The sequence below is a fragment of the Leucopleurus acutus genome (assembly GCF_964270905.1).
Source record: "Leucopleurus acutus genome assembly, chromosome: X".
Classification (NCBI taxonomy): domain Eukaryota; kingdom Metazoa; phylum Chordata; class Mammalia; order Artiodactyla; family Delphinidae; genus Leucopleurus; species Leucopleurus acutus.
Window position 1 is genome coordinate 16,113,778 of NC_139148.1, and position 15,911 is coordinate 16,129,688.

At 41.8% G+C, this 15,911-nt stretch overlaps 2 protein-coding genes across 2 annotated transcripts in view; both read right to left on the minus strand.

The window, feature by feature from the left end:
* Positions 1-15,911, minus strand: part of EIF1AX (eukaryotic translation initiation factor 1A X-linked) — a 396,407-nt gene that overhangs the window by 192,195 nt on the left and 188,301 nt on the right. The window lies entirely within an intron of this gene.
* The window catches only part of BCLAF3 (BCLAF1 and THRAP3 family member 3), a 66,415-nt gene that overhangs the window by 12,743 nt on the left and 37,761 nt on the right, over positions 1-15,911 (minus strand). The window contains 2 exon segments of the mRNA XM_082864206.1: positions 1,546-1,644; positions 11,598-11,670. Coding sequence (XP_082720332.1) covers positions 1,546-1,644; positions 11,598-11,670 — 172 coding nt within the window.

Sequence of the window (15,911 nt, forward strand, 5' to 3'; positions counted from 1 at the left end):
TCACACATGCTTTTAGGTACATGAACCACTGGCTAAAAATATTATCTATGCAATGGCTACAAATTGTGTTACTCCCACTGAAAAAAAAATCTTTTTTTTTTTTTGGCCCCACCGCGCAGCTTGTGGGATCTTAGTTCCCTGACCAGGGATTGAACCTGGGGCCGTCACAGTGAAAGGGTGGAGTCCTAACCACTAGACGGCCAGGGAATTCCCTGAAAAAAATCTTTTGACATCAAGAATTTTGACTCAGGAAGCCAAGGTATTAACAGAAGATCACTCAAGTACACTCCTAGTCTATGGATTGGAGATCATTTATACTACCTTTCTGCTCATACTAACTTCCTACTAATGAGCTAACCACTCTAGCCAGACTGCCTGCTACTTTCACCAAAAAAACCCTCAGGTTCTTGGGCTTCCCTGGTGGCACAATGGTTAAGAGTCCACCTGCCAATGCAGGGGACACGCGTTTGAGCCCTGATCCAGGAGGATCCCACATGCCGCGGAGCAACTAAGCCCGTGCGCCACAACTACTGAGCCTGCACTCTAGAGGCCGTGAGCCACAACTACTGAAGCCACAACTACTGAGCCTGTGCGCCTAGGGCCCGTGCTTCTCAAGAGAAGCCACCGCAGTGAGAAGCCCACACACCCTGTGCACCGCAGTGAAGGATAGCCCCCGCTCGCCGCAACCAGAGAAAGCCTGCGCGCAGCAACAAAGACCCAAGGCAGCCAAAAAAAAAAAAAATAAATAATAGTAATAAATAGAAAGGTTTAACGATAAATAAATAGTACAAAAAAAAACCCCAAACAGGTTCTTTTCTTTTCTTTTTGGGAGGAGGGGAAAGAGACACTGTAGAGTGGAAAAATATGAAAAAAGGACCTATCATAAGCACGAAATTCAGTCAAAATGGATTTAAAAAGCACCTCAATTTATGAGAGCAAGGAGAGAGGAACATAATACTTTGCACTATAATTCTTATTCCATATGTTTGGGGGATGAAGTGTTCTGGAAAAACAAACATGTTCACTGATTAAAAGTATCACTGACATCAGACATAGCTGTACAAATAATTAGAACGTGATGAAATGTGCTTTAACAAAGCATGTTGGACCAGTCTTTCTCTGATGATCCAGAAGGCCTCTGAGGGTTGTGTGTCTATGGGCAGGGTTTTTCAATCACTGAATCCTGGAGAAGGCTCTATAGCTATGCACTTACATCTTAAGAGGTAAAGAGGCAGGCTTAAAGGGAAGGTCTGGGACCTTGCCCACCTCTCCACCTAGAGCCACTCCATCTGGATCTGTTTTATGTATTTGAGTTTCCATGTAATATTTGAAACAGGATTCCACTGGTAAAAAATATATTTGAAAATCAAATCCTGAGGAAAGGGGTCATCATTAACCTGATTACAGTTAACTATAATCCAGAAATATTAATTTAAAGCTACTATTTGAAATATAACAAAAAGAGCTTTTAATTTACTAACACTTAGAACATTATGTTCAAAGCAAAAACCCAAAGCTAGAATTGGATGGAGAATAACACTCTACCTTAAAAGTTCTTCTAAAGCCTCTTGTATTTTGATGGTTTCCCTCAATTCCAAATGGTTTGTGAGTAATGACGTCTTTTCTCTGCATAGTATGATAATTCTGCATGAAAAAAGTATTAGTATGGTTAATATACTTTAAATTTTATTTTTAAAAGTTCATTTTACCATTCAAAAAATACATGTTCTTGTTTGTTCGTTTTTGGCCACACTGTGCAGCACATGGGATCTTAGTTCTCCGACCAGGGATCAAACCCACTCCCCCTACATTGGAAGCACAGAGTCTTAACCACTGGACCACCAGGGAAGTCCCACAAAAATACACGTTTTAAATGCATGGGATTAAGAACACAAAGCATGTAGCATGTAGCTTAGCTGTATGAACATACACACATCTTCCTTCATGTAACCCATGCTAGTTTGTGAGGGGTTGGTTTAATTCATGAATGTGAGAAGTGTAACAAAATACATACTCCTGTATAACACAATGGGTGACTTTTAGAAAATGGACTGTAAATCTAGCATTTATTCAGGCATCCAGAAGAGAAACAAACCCATTATTACTAGGAGTTGCTAAAGAGTTGCCACTGTCTGAGAACACAAATTCTCAATGCTATAGGAGGCAGGTGCTGCTGAATCAGGTACCTGCTTTGAGTAGATGCTCCTGCCATGACTAGGTAAGTATCAGAAGGCAGAGTATTAAGACTGTAACTACAAAGAACCTGAAACCTCTGATGGGAGCAGAAAAGATGGGGCCCATTTTTTTTTTTTTTTTTAAGAATGCCTATGGAGAACTTCCGGGAAGATGGCGGAAGAGTAAGACGCGGAGATCACCTTCCTCCCCACAGATACACCAGAAATACATCTACACGTGGAACAACTCCTACAGAACACCTACTGAACGCTGGCAGAAGACCTCAGATCACCCAAAAGGCAAGAAACCCCCACGTACCTGGGTAGGGCAAAAGAAAAGAGAATAAACAGAGACAAAACGATAGGGACAGGGCCTGCACCAGTGGGAAGGAGCTGTGAAGGAGGAAAGGTTTCCACACACTAGGAAGCCCCTTCGCGGGCGGAGACTGTGGGTGGCGGAGAGGGAAAGCTTTGGAGCTGCGGAGGAGAGCACAGCAACAGGGGTGCGGGGGGCAAAGCGGAGAGATTCCCGCACAGAGGATCGGTGCCGACCGGCACTCACCAGCCAGAGAGGCTTGTCTGCTCCCCCGCCGGGGCGGGCGGGGCAGGGAGTTGAGGCTTGGGCTTCGGTCAGAGCGCAGGGAGAGGCCTGGGGTTGGCGGCGTGAACACAGCCTGCAGGGGCTTAGTGTGCCACGGCTGGCCGGGAGGGAGGACGGGGAAAAGTCTGGAGCTGCCGAAGAGGCAAGAGACTTTTCCTTCCCTCTTTGTTTCCTGGTGCGGGAGGAGAGGGGATGAAGAACGCTGCTTAAAGGAGCTCCAGGGACGGGCGCGAGCCGCGGCTAAAAGCGCGGACCCCAGAGACGGGCATGAGACGCTAAGGCTGCTGCTGCTGCCGCCAAGAAGCCTGTGTGCGAGCCTCAGTGTCACTATCCACCCCCCCTTCTGGGGAGCCTGTGCAGCCCGTCACTGCCAGGGTCCCGGGATCCAGGGACAACTCCCCCGGGAGAACGAACGGCACGCCTCAGGCTGGTGCACCGTCCCGCCGGCCTCTGCCGCCGCAGGCTCACCCCGCACTCCGTGCCCCTCCCTCTCCCAGGCCTGAGTGAGCCAGAGCCCCCGAATCAGCTGCTCCGTTAACCCCGTCCCTTCTGAGTGAAGAACCGACGCCCTCCTGCGAACTACACGCAGAGGGGGGCCAAATCCAAAGCTGAGCACCTGGGAGCTGTGAGAACCAAGAAGAGAAAGGGAAATCTCTCCCAGCAGCCTCAGAAGCAGCGGATTAAAGCTCCACAATCAACTTGATGTACCTGCATCTGTGGAATATATGAATAGACAACGAATCATCCCAAATTAAGGAGGTGGACTTTGAGAGCAAGATTTATGATTTTTTCCCCTTTTCCTCTTTTTGTGAGTGTGTATGTGTATGCTTCTGTGTGAGATTTTGTCTGTATAGCTTTGCTTCCACCATTTGTCCTAGGGTTCTATCCATCCGTTTTTTTTTCTCTTAATAATTATTTTTTATTTTAATAACTTTATATTTTATCTTACTTTATTTTATTTTACTTTACCTTCTTTCTTTCTTCCTTCCTTCCCTCCTTCCTCCCTCCCTCCCTCTCTTTCTTTCTTTCTTTCTACTTCTACTAATTCTTTCTTTCTACTTTTTCTCCCTTTTATTCTGAGCCGTGTGGATGAAAGGCACTTGGTGCTGCAGCCAGGAGTCAGTGCTGTGCCTCTGAGGTGGGAGAGACAAGTTCAGAACACTGGTCCACAAGACACCTCCCAGCTCCACATAATATCAAACGGCGAAAATCTCCCAGAGATCTCCATCTCAACACCAGCACCCAGCTTCACTCAACGACCAGCAAGCTACAGTGCTGGACATCCTATGCCAAACAACTAACAAGACAGGAACACAACCCCACCCATTAGCAGACAGGCTGCCTAACATCATAATAAGTCCACAGACACCGCAAAACACACCACCAGAGGTGGACCTGCTTATCAGAAAGACAAGATCAGGCCTCATCCACCAGAACACAGGAACTAATCCCCTCCACCAGGAAGCCTACACAACCCACTGAACCAACCTTAGCCACTGGGGACAGACACCAAAAACAACGGGAACTACGAACCTGCAGCCTGCAAAAAGGAGACCCCAGACACAGTAAGATAAGCAAAATGAGAAGACAGAAAAACACACAGCAGATGGAAGGAGCAAGATAAAAACCCACCAGACCTAACAAATGAAGAGGAAATAGGCAGTCTACCTGAGAAAGAATTCAGAATAATGATAGTAAAGATGATCCAAAATCTTGGAAACAGAATAGACAAAATGCAAGAAACATTTAACAAGGACCTAGAAGAGCTAAAGATGAAACAAACAATGATGAACAACACAATAAATGAAATTAAAAATACTCTAGATGGGATCAATAGCAGAATAACTGAGGCAGAAGAACGGAAAAGTGACCTGGAAGATAAAATAGTGGAAATAACTACTGTAGAGCAGAATAAAGAAAAAAGAATGAAAAGAACTGAGGACAGTCTCAGAGACCTCTGGGACAACATTAAACGCACCAACATTCAAATTATAGGGGTTCCAGAAGAAGAAGAGAAAAAGAAAGGGACTGAGAAGATATGTGAAGAGATTATAGTTGAAAACGTCCCTAATATGGGAAAGGAAATAGTTAATCAAGTCCAGGAAGCACAGAGAGTCCCATACAGGATAAATCCAAGGAGAAATACACCAAGACACATATTAATCAAACTGTCAAAAATTAAATACAAAGAAAACATATTAAAAGCAGCAAGGGAAAAACAACAAATAACACACAAGGGAATCCTCATAAGGTTAACAGGTGATCTCTCAGCAGAAACTCTGCAAGGCAGAAGGGACTGGCAGGACATATTTAAAGTGATGAAGGAGAAAAACCTGCAACCAAGATTACTCTACCCAGCAAGGATCTCATTCAGATTTGATGGAGAAATTAAAACCTTTACAGACAAGCAAAAGCTGAGTGAGAGAGTTCAGCACCACCAAACAAGCTTTACTACAACTGCTAAATGAACTTCTCTAGGCAAGAAACACAAGAGAAGGAAAAGACCTACAATAATGAACCCAAAACAATTAAGAAAATGGGAATAGGAACATACATATCGAGAATTACCTTAAATGTAAATGGACTAAATGCTTCCACCAAAAGACACAGATTGGCTGAATGGATACAAAAACAAGACCCATATATTTGCTATCTACAAGAGACCCACTTCAGACCTAGAGACACATACAGACTGAAAGTAAGGGGATGGAAAAAGATATTTCATGCAAATGGAAACCAAAAGAAAGCTGGAGTAGCAATTCTCATATCAGACAAAATAGACTTTAAAATAAAGCCTATTAGAAGAGACAAAGAAGGACACTACATAATGATCAAGGGATCGATCCAAGAAGAAGATATAACAATTGTAAATATGTATGCACCCAACATAGGAGCACCTCAATACATAAGGCAAATACTAACAGCCATAAAAGGGGAAATCGACAGTAACAAATTCATAGTAGGGGACTTTAACACCCCACTTTCACCAATGGACAGATCATCTAAAATGAAAATAAACAAGGAAAAACAAGCTTTAAATGATACATTAAACAAGATGGACTTAATTGATATTTATAGGACATTCCATCCAAAAACAAGAGAATACACAGTTTTCTCAAGTGCTCATGGAACACTCTCCAGGATAGATCATATCTTGGGTCACAAATCAAGCCTTGGTAAATTTAAGAAAACTGAAATTGTATCAAGTACCTTTTCCGACCACAACGCTATGAGACTAGATATCAATTACAGGAAAAGATGTGTAAAAAATACAAACACATGGAGGCTAAACAATACACTACTTAATAACGAAGTGATCACTGAAGAAATCAAAGAGGAAATAAAGAAATACCTAGAAACAAATTACAATGGAGACACGACGACCCAAAATCTATGGGATGCAGGAAAAGCAGTTCTAAGAGGGAAGTTTATAGCAATACAATCCCACCTTAAGAAACAGGAAACATCTCGAATAAACAACCTAACCTTGCACCTAAAGCAGTTAGAGAAAGAAGAACAAAAAAACCCAAAGTTAGCAGAAGGAAAGAAATCATAAAAATCAGATCAGAAATAAATGAAAAAGAAATGAAGGAAACGATAGCAAAGATCAATAAAACTAAAAGCTGGTTCTTGGAGAAGATAAACAAAATTGATAAACCATTAGCCAGACTCATCAAGAAAAAAAACGAGAAGACTCAAAGCAATAGAATTAGAAATGAAAAAGGAGAAGTAACAACTGACACTGCAGAAATACAAAAGATCATAAGAGATTACTACAAGCAAATCTATGCCAATAAAATGGACAACCTGGAAGAAATGGACAAATTCTTAGAAATGCACAACCTGCCAAGACGCAATCGGAAGAAATAGAAAATATGAACAGACCAATCACAAGCACTGAAATTGAAACTGTGATTAAAAATCTTCCAACGAACAAAAGCCCAGGACCAGATGGCTTCACAGGCGAATTCTATCAAACATTTAGAGAAGAGCTAACACCTATCCTTCTCAAAATCTTCCAAAATATAGCAGAGGGACGAACACTCCCAAACTCATTCTACGAGGCCACCATCACCCTGATACCAAAACCAAACGAAGATTTCACAAAGAAAGAAAACTACAGGCCAATATCACTGATGAACATAGATGCAAAAATCCTCAACAAAATACTAGCAAACAGAATCCAACAGCACATTAAACGGATCATACACCATGATCAAGCGGGGTTTATTCCAGGAATGCAGGGATTCTTCAATATACGCAAATCAATCAACGTGATACACCATAGTAACAAACTGAAGGAGAAAAACCATATGATCATCTCAATAGATGCAGAGAAAGCTTTCGACAAAATTCAACACCCATTTATGATAAAAACCCTGCAGAAAGTAGGCACAGAGGGAACTTTCCTCAACATAATAAAGGCCATATGTGACAAACCCACAGCCAACATCGTCCTCAATGGTGAAAAACTGAAAGCATTTCCACGAAGATCAGGAACAAGACAAGGTTGCCCACTCTCACCACTCTTATTCAACATAGTTTTGGAAGTCTTAGCCACAGCAATCAGAGAAGAAAAGGAAATAAAAGGAATCCAAATCAGAAAAGAAGAAGTAAAGCTGTCACTGTTTTCAGATGACATGATACTATACATAGAGAATCCTAAAGATGCTACCAGAAAACTATGAGAGCTAATCAATGAATTTGGTAAAGTAGCAGGATACAAAATTAATGCACAGAAATCTCTGGCATTCCTATACACTAAGGATGAAAAATCTGAAAGTGAAATCAAGAAAACACTCCCATTTACCACTGCAATGAAAAGAATAAAATATCTAGGAATAAACCTACCTAAGGAGACAAAAGACCAGTATGCAGAAAATTATAAGACACTGATGAAAGAAATTAAAGATGATACAAATAGATGGAGAGATATACCATGTTCTTGGATTGGAAGAATCAACATTGTGAAAATGACTCTACTACCCAAAGCAATCTACAGATTCAATGCAATCCCTATCCAACTACCACTGGCATTTTTCACACAACTAGAACAAAAAATTTCACAATTTGTATGGAAACACAACAGACCCCGAATAGCCAAAGCAATCTTGAGAACGAAAAACAGAGCTGGAGGAATCAGGCTCCCTGACTTCAGACTATACTACAAAGCTACAGTAATCAAGACATTATGGTACTGGCACAAAAACAGAAAGGTAGATCAGTTGAACAGGACAGAAAGCCCAGAGATAAACCCACACACATATGGTCACCTTATCTTTGATAAAGGAGGCAGGAATGTACAGTGGAGAAGGGACAGCCTCTTCAATAAGTGGTGCTGGGGAAACTGGACAGGTACATGCAAAAGTATGAGATTAGATCACTCCCTAACACCATACACAAAAATAAGCTCAAAATGGATTAAAGACCCAAATGTAAGGCCAGAAACTATCAAACTCTTAGAGGAAAACATAGGCAGAACACTCTATGACATAAATCACAGCAAGATCCTTTCTGACCCACCTCCTAGAGATATGGAAATGAAAACAAAACTAAACAAATGGGACCTAATGAAACTGAAAAGCTTTTGCACAGCAAAGGAAACCATAAACAAGACCAAAAGACAACCCTCAGAATGGGAGAAAATATTTGCAAATGAAGCAACTGACAAAGGATTAATCTCCAAAATTTACAAGCAGCTCATGCAGCTCAATAACAAAAAAACAAACAGCCCAATCCAAAAATGGGCAGAAGACCTAAATAGACATTTCTCCAAGGAAGATATACAGACTGCCAACAAACACATGAAAGGATGCTCAACATCACTAATCATTAGAGAAATGCAAATCAAAACTACAATGAGATATCATCTCACACCAGTCAGAATGGCCATCATCAAAAAATCTAGAAACAATAAATGCTGGAGAGGGTGTGGAGAAAAGGGAACCCTCTTGCACTGTTGGTGGGAATGTAAATTGATACAGCCACTGTGGAGAACAGTATGGAGGTTCCTTAAAAAACTACAAATAGAACTACCATACGACCCAGCAATCCCACTACTGGGCATATACCCCGAGAAACCCATAATTCAAAAAGAGTCATGTACCAAAATGTTCATTGCAGCTCTATTTACAATAGCCCAGAGATGGAAACAACCTAAGTGTCCATCATCGGATGAAAGGATAAAGAAGATGTGGCACATATATACAATGGAATAGTACTCAGCCATAAAAAGAAACGAAATTGAGCTATTTGTAATGAGGTGGATAGACCTAGAGTCTGTCATACAGAGTGAAGTCAGAAAGAGAAACACAAATACCTTATGCTAACACATATATATGGAATTTAAGAAAAAAAAAGGTCATGAAGAACCTAGGGGTAAGACAGGAATAAAGACACAGACCTACTGGAGAATGGTCTTGAGGATATGCGGAAGGGGAAGGGTAAGCTGTGACAAAGCGAGAGAGAGACATGTACTTATATACACTACCAAACGTAAGGTAAATAGCTAGTGGGAAGCAGTCACATAGCACAGGGAGATCAGCTCGGTGCTTTGTGACCACCTGGAGGGGTGGAATAGGGAGGGTGGGAGGGAGGGAGACGCAAGAGGGAAGAGATATGGGAACATATATATATATATATATAACTGCTTCACTTCGTTATAAAGCAGAAACTAACACACCATTGTAAAGCAATTATACTCCAATAAAGATGTAAGAAAAAAAAACCAAAAAAAAAAAAAGGAATGCCTATGTTGCGTTGTAGCAGAACTGACTATTCTGTAAAGATTAAATGTTAGGATGCATATGATAACATTCTTGGTACAATATTTACACGTTGTGGGCATCCACGCAGGCTGATTTTCCTCCATTCAGGAAGCCATTCAATCAAATAGGAAGTATCTTTTCAGTCAGCATTAATATGGGTCACACTTCATCATCAGGTGAGGGGACGGGATCATTGGTTGTGGGCTCCTGGGGGCTGCTGTCTATTCCATTTACCAGTGCACCCCGATGGGATGTGTGCTGCTTAGTACCTAAGCTTTGTCTCAGACTCCCAACTCACACTCTATACTCGACTTGGGGTTTGGACTGGGAGTCAGTCCTTGAAGCCAGCTCCCACTTAGATCCCACCCACAGGGACACTGGAGGGAGACTAGAAGGCTGGAAGAGAGGAGGCGGGGTTGCTCCTTCCTGTATGTTTGTTGTTCTGCTTTTCATCCTGGCAGTGGTCCTTTGGTTCAGCCTCCAGTTTGTTTGTTAGTTTTTTGACACAGCCAGCTCCAGCTGGGCAGCCCCCACTCCTCGGAGGTCCACACCCAGCTCACACCGGCCTTTCTCTAAGCTTCTAGAGCTCTACGCTTTCTTCCCTAAAGGTCGTGGTTGCTTCCTTTGGTTTTTTGATTATTTTTATTTTTATTTATTTTGGGCTGCGTTGGGCATTCATTGCTGCATCCGGGCTTTCTGTAGTTGCGGCAAGCGGGGGCTACTCTTCGTTGAGGTGCGCGGGCTTCTCATTGCGGGGGCTTCTCTCGTTGCGGAGCATGGGCTCTAGGCACGTGGGCTTCAGTAGTTGTGGCACGCAGGCTCAGTAGTTGTGCCGCATGGGCTCTAGAGCGCAGGCTCAGTAGCTGTGGCGCACGGGCTTAGTTGCTCCGCGGCATGTGGGATCTTCCCGGACCAGGGCTTGAACCCGTGTACCCTGCATCAGCAGGTGGATTCTTAACCACTGCGCTGCCAGGGAAGCCCGATGGGGCCCAGTTTGAAGATGGTTTCTTTCTCCAAAATCAACAGTCTTATAACCTTCTATTTATTCCATTTGCTATGGAGTCTGTACTTCTCACAAATCTTCCTCTTTCACACCTTTCTCTCCCCAGTTAAGAAAAGTCATATAAAACCCTTTTCCTAGTAGTCATCTTGAGTTTATGCTAAGCCTATACATTTGAGTAAGTGCATAAAGACACATGTAATGAAATGAGATTTTGGGGGACCTTGAGAGGGAGGGGGTGTATTTTGCACATGAAGGGATGTCAGTCACTGGGGGCCAGTGGGAAGACTGTACCAGGCAGCTTCTGACCAGGCTCCCAATCATCCCCACCTTCCAGTAGCCAGGCCCTTATGCTATTCACTTCCCTTGAGTGTGGTCTGTATCTAGTGACTTGCTTCTTACAAATGGAGTATGGTCGAAGTATGGATGTCACTTCTGAGATTAGGTTACAAATCGACTCTGGCTTCCATCTTTCTAGCTGTCACTTGCTCGCTCTTATGGAAGCCAGCTGCCACTCTGTGAACTGCCCTATGAAAAGGCAAATCTTTAGAAACAGAAAGTAGATTAGTTGTTAGCTGCGGGTGGGAACACGGAATAAATAAATAGCCCTGAGGGTTCTAATAGGGGTCACGAAAATGTCCTAATACTGGATTATGGTGATGGTTACACATCTTGGTAAATTTACAAAAAATCATTCAATTTTACACCCTTACATGGGTGAATTTTATGGTATGTAAAATATACCTTAATAAAGTTGTTTAAAAAAAATTAAGAAAGCTAGTACTATAATAAGTGCAATAAAATCCTGATAAATCAAATGAGATGATCATTTATTTGGTCATAATAACTATAAGCCTCAACAGAATCTTAACACTGAACAACAGAATCATAACACTTACTTAATGAACCGTTACAAACGTTATGAAAAATATTGGTGATCCCTGTACCTATAGATACATGTGAGAAGGAAAATGGAACATACAAAAATAAAAAAGTTGGAACTGCAATCTTACCAAGTAAGGTTTCTGAATAAATTTTCTAAAATTTGATTTTACCAAACATGTAGATTTTTGGAATCCATCAACATGAGTATTCTTCAACCTTGTAAAACTGGAATGCTGATCACTCCTAATAAAATGAAAGAGAGAAAATAAGAATCTTTTATTAGTTTACATTTATCCGACAAATAAACAAGAGAAATCAAATTACACCCTTTGGAAACAATTAAAGCAGCGCAACAGTAAAAAAAAAAAAAATCTCAATGATCTATCACTACTAAAATTACAAATAATATTTACCAGGGCTAAAACTCTCATTTTTCAAAAAACATTATTTAGCCAAGTTGGCAGTTAGCGAGAGGGGGAAAACCATATTCCTAGGACCAGGGTTCTTAATCTGGAGTCCAAGGACAGGCTTCCTAGGGCTGTAACCCCCGAAACCATACATATGTAGAACACATGTTTCCTGAGGGAAGATAGTCACGGCTCTTGAACCTTTGGCAGCACGGGACAGCCCCCCTTGCCAAGAGACTCAGTGGTGAAAGCTCCAGGGAAGAGGCCAGTGAGTGGCTCAGGCCTGCTCACTGGCAGAGCTGGGGCCTCTGATACTGCTGGCTCCCCTCTTCTGTTGTAGTGAGGCCCAAAGGCCGCCAAGGGCTATTCCTGGCCAGCCCTACCTGGGAGGGAGCTCCTTCCTTGGACTTCTTTCTCCTCTAACCCCGGGGCCTCATTCCCACAGCCCTTGGGGGGTCCTCTCCCTGTCACATCCCACCTCTCCCACAGTGGTCCTCAGACCGTTCCTGCTCTGTGGCGAACAAACGGCTCACGGCTTCGGCCCTGCTACACTCCTCCCACAGGACCCCAGTGACATGGGGACAAAATCCACACTCCTCCTCACTGACCCCCAAGACTCTTCCGGCGCACGCCCTTGCAGCCTTGCCGGCTGCTCCATCCCAATCTCTGCAACACCCACACCGAGCTGCGGGAACATCACCTCCATGCGGCTCTCGGCACACACCACAACCTCGCCTGCCTCTACGCACTGGCCCATTGGGTGCCTTCTGCTGTAATTTCCTTCCAACTCAGATCAACCTCAAGATTTAGCCCCACTTGCACCTGTTCCAAGGCTTTCCCAGACCCCTCTGAGGTGGACTAGGTGTCCCTGCTATGTGCACATGTGGCACTTTGGGGTCTTCACAAGTGTTTGTAACTAATGGTGCACCTTCTCACCAAGCAAGGTGCGATCCCTTCACAGGAGGCACTGCGGATGGTTCGTTCTGTGGTCCCAGCTCTGACCCTAGAATCTGACATGGAATAGCCACTCGGGATTTTTTGAAATGTTAAAAAACCCCATATTCTGTCAAAATGTTCATGATATGGTAGTAAGTCAAAAGAGTAGGGGGCGAAGTCAAATACTGAGAATAATTTCACTTGTTTAAAATATACACATATAGGGCTTCCCTGGTGGCGCAGTGGTTGAGAGTCCACCTGCCGATGCAGGGGTCACGGGTTCGTGCCCCGGTCTCGGAAGATCCCACATGCCGCAGAGCGGCTGGGCCCATGAACCATGGCCGCTGAGGCTGCGCGTCCGGAGACTGTGCTCCGCAACGGGAGAGGCCACAACAGTGAGAGGCCCGCGTACCCCCGCCCAAAAAAAAAAACACAAAAAAACCCACATATATGGCCAGGAAAAAAAAATGATATGAAATGTACTAAATATTAACAGTAATCATCCCTGACTGGTGAAATTAAGAATGCCTTATATTTTTGTTTTTATACTTTACTATATTTTTCCAAATGTTCACCATTAGCATGTACTACTTCTATAAACAAAACAATAGACTCTAAAAAGTCCTCTTTGCAAAGCATATATCTGATGAACGGGTAGTACCCAGAATATATAAAGAACCCTTACACCTCAATAATAAAAATATGATAATCCAATTTAAAAATTGGCAAAGGATTTGAATAGATATTTCTCCAAAGAAGACACACAAAAAGCACATGAAAAAATGCTCAATATCATTAGTCATCAGGGAAATGCAAATCAAAACTACAAGAAACTACTTAAAACCCACTAGGATGGCTATAATCAAAAAAATGACAACACCGGTGTTCATAACAGCATTATTCATAATAGCCAAAAGATGGAAACAACCCACATGTCCACCAACACAAAAATGGATAAACGAAATGTGGTGTATCCATACAATGGAATATTATTCAGCCTTATAAAGGAATAAATTATTTTAATGAAATACTGACACATGATACAACATGGATGAAAACATTATGCCACGTGAAATAAGTCAGACTGAAAAGGACAATTATTGCATGATTCTACTTATATATGTATGAGGTATTCAGAATAGGCAAATTCATAGCGATGGAAACAATAGAGGCATCAGGGGCTGGGGGTTGGGAGTTACTGTTTAACTGGTACTGAATTTCTGTTTGAGCAGATGAAAAATTCTGGACGTGGGTAGTGGTGATGGTTGCACAACACTGTGAGTGTATTTAATGCCAATGAATTGTATGCTTAAAATGGTGCAAATTCAGTGTTCTAAGTCAGTGCTTAGAACACTGACTAGAACATAGACATTAATATATAAATATTTGTTGAATAGATGAATAAATGATCTTTATAAAGTTAACTCTAGTTCAGTAGATTACAGATTGTTACAACAGCAAAAATAAAAACTGATGTTTTCTATAACTTGCCTAGCTAAGAAGAAAATCTAGGCAGTTTGATGCCCTCTTGAAGTCTACTGATACTATTTTGAAGCTGCTTTATCCCACACATACCACGCCCGTGTAACACAGCACCTCAATGACAGTGTAGGGAACTTAGTAATGCTGGTGACAAGAGGGAGAAACAGTGTGTCAGGAGGAGACACGGAGACTTTAGGGTAAGAGGCTGGTCGGAAGTAGGAAAAAATAGAGAACAACAGGGTCTTAGAGACAAGACAGAATGCCCCGGTGTGAGACTTGCTTGGGAAAGGTTTTAAGGTATCAGGGAATAAAAAGTGATCAAGATCTAAATGCATTACAATTTCAGTATCTTCTGTCCTGTCTACACCTTTGGGAAGTCTTCATTCATTCAACAAAGATGAATTGAGCCCAAGGCAGTAGGAATACAATGGTGAGCCAACCTAGACACAGAGTCTGCATACAACTTTTAAGGGGGAAAAAAAAAAAATCACACAGAAGGGAAAGAGCTACATCCTATGATTTATAATTTCCTTGTATTTCACTTCTTCTGTATTTCTATGGAAATCTATACACTGACTTGATTTAAAAGGTTTATGCAAAAATATTAATGAGGTCAATTTTGATAAATTGAATTTTTAAGATAAAAGGATAAAATATTTTTCTTATGTTAACAAGGAAACTGAATTAGGATAAAGTGAGAGATTAAAGCTTCCATATTATTTTTTTAAAAGGATAAACAATAACAACTTCTGGTGAGGATGTGTTAAAAATGGAACCTTCATACACTGCTGGTGGGAATGTAAAATGGTGCACCCACTGTGGAAATAGCCTGGCAGCTCATCAAAAAGTTAAACATAGTTATCATATGAACCAGCAATTCCAATCCTAGGTATATACAGAAGAAAAGTGAAAAATATATCCACACAAAAAATTGCATACAAATATTCACAGCAGCATTATTCACAATAGCCAAAGAGTGGAAATAGCCCAAATATCCATCAACCGGTGAATGGATAAACAAAATGTGGTGTATCCACACAGTGGAAAGTTATTCAGCCATAAAAGGAATATTCATGCTACAACATGGGGCAACGTAAAAAACATACTACATGAAAGAAGCCCGTCACAAAAGGCCACCTGTTATATGATTGCAATTATATGTCAAGAATAGGCAAATCCATACAGACAGAAAGTAGATTAGTGGCTGTCAGGGGCTGGAAGGACGGAGAAATAGGGAGTGACAACTAATTGTACAGGGTTTCTTTTGGGGGTGATGAAAATGTTTCGAAATTAGATAGTGGTGATAGTTGCACAACTTTGTGATTATACTAAAAACTACTGAATTCGTCACTTTCAAAAGGTGAATTTTATGGTCAGTAATATCTGAATTAAAGAAAAACACTTCATGGCTCCACCATGCCACACCAGCCATCCAATACGAATAAAACAGTTCAACAGATCCAGAAAAAGACACCTTGCAGGAAGACATTTTTGCACCCTACAACGCCACCCTCAAAGCTAACATTAATAATACTTAATGCTGACCAACTTCTCTGTAGCTTACATGCATCACTTTACTTAATTTTCACCACTACCGTGAGGTAAGTATAATTCTTATCTCTATTTTACGCTGAGGAAACAGAGATTAAGTAACTTGCC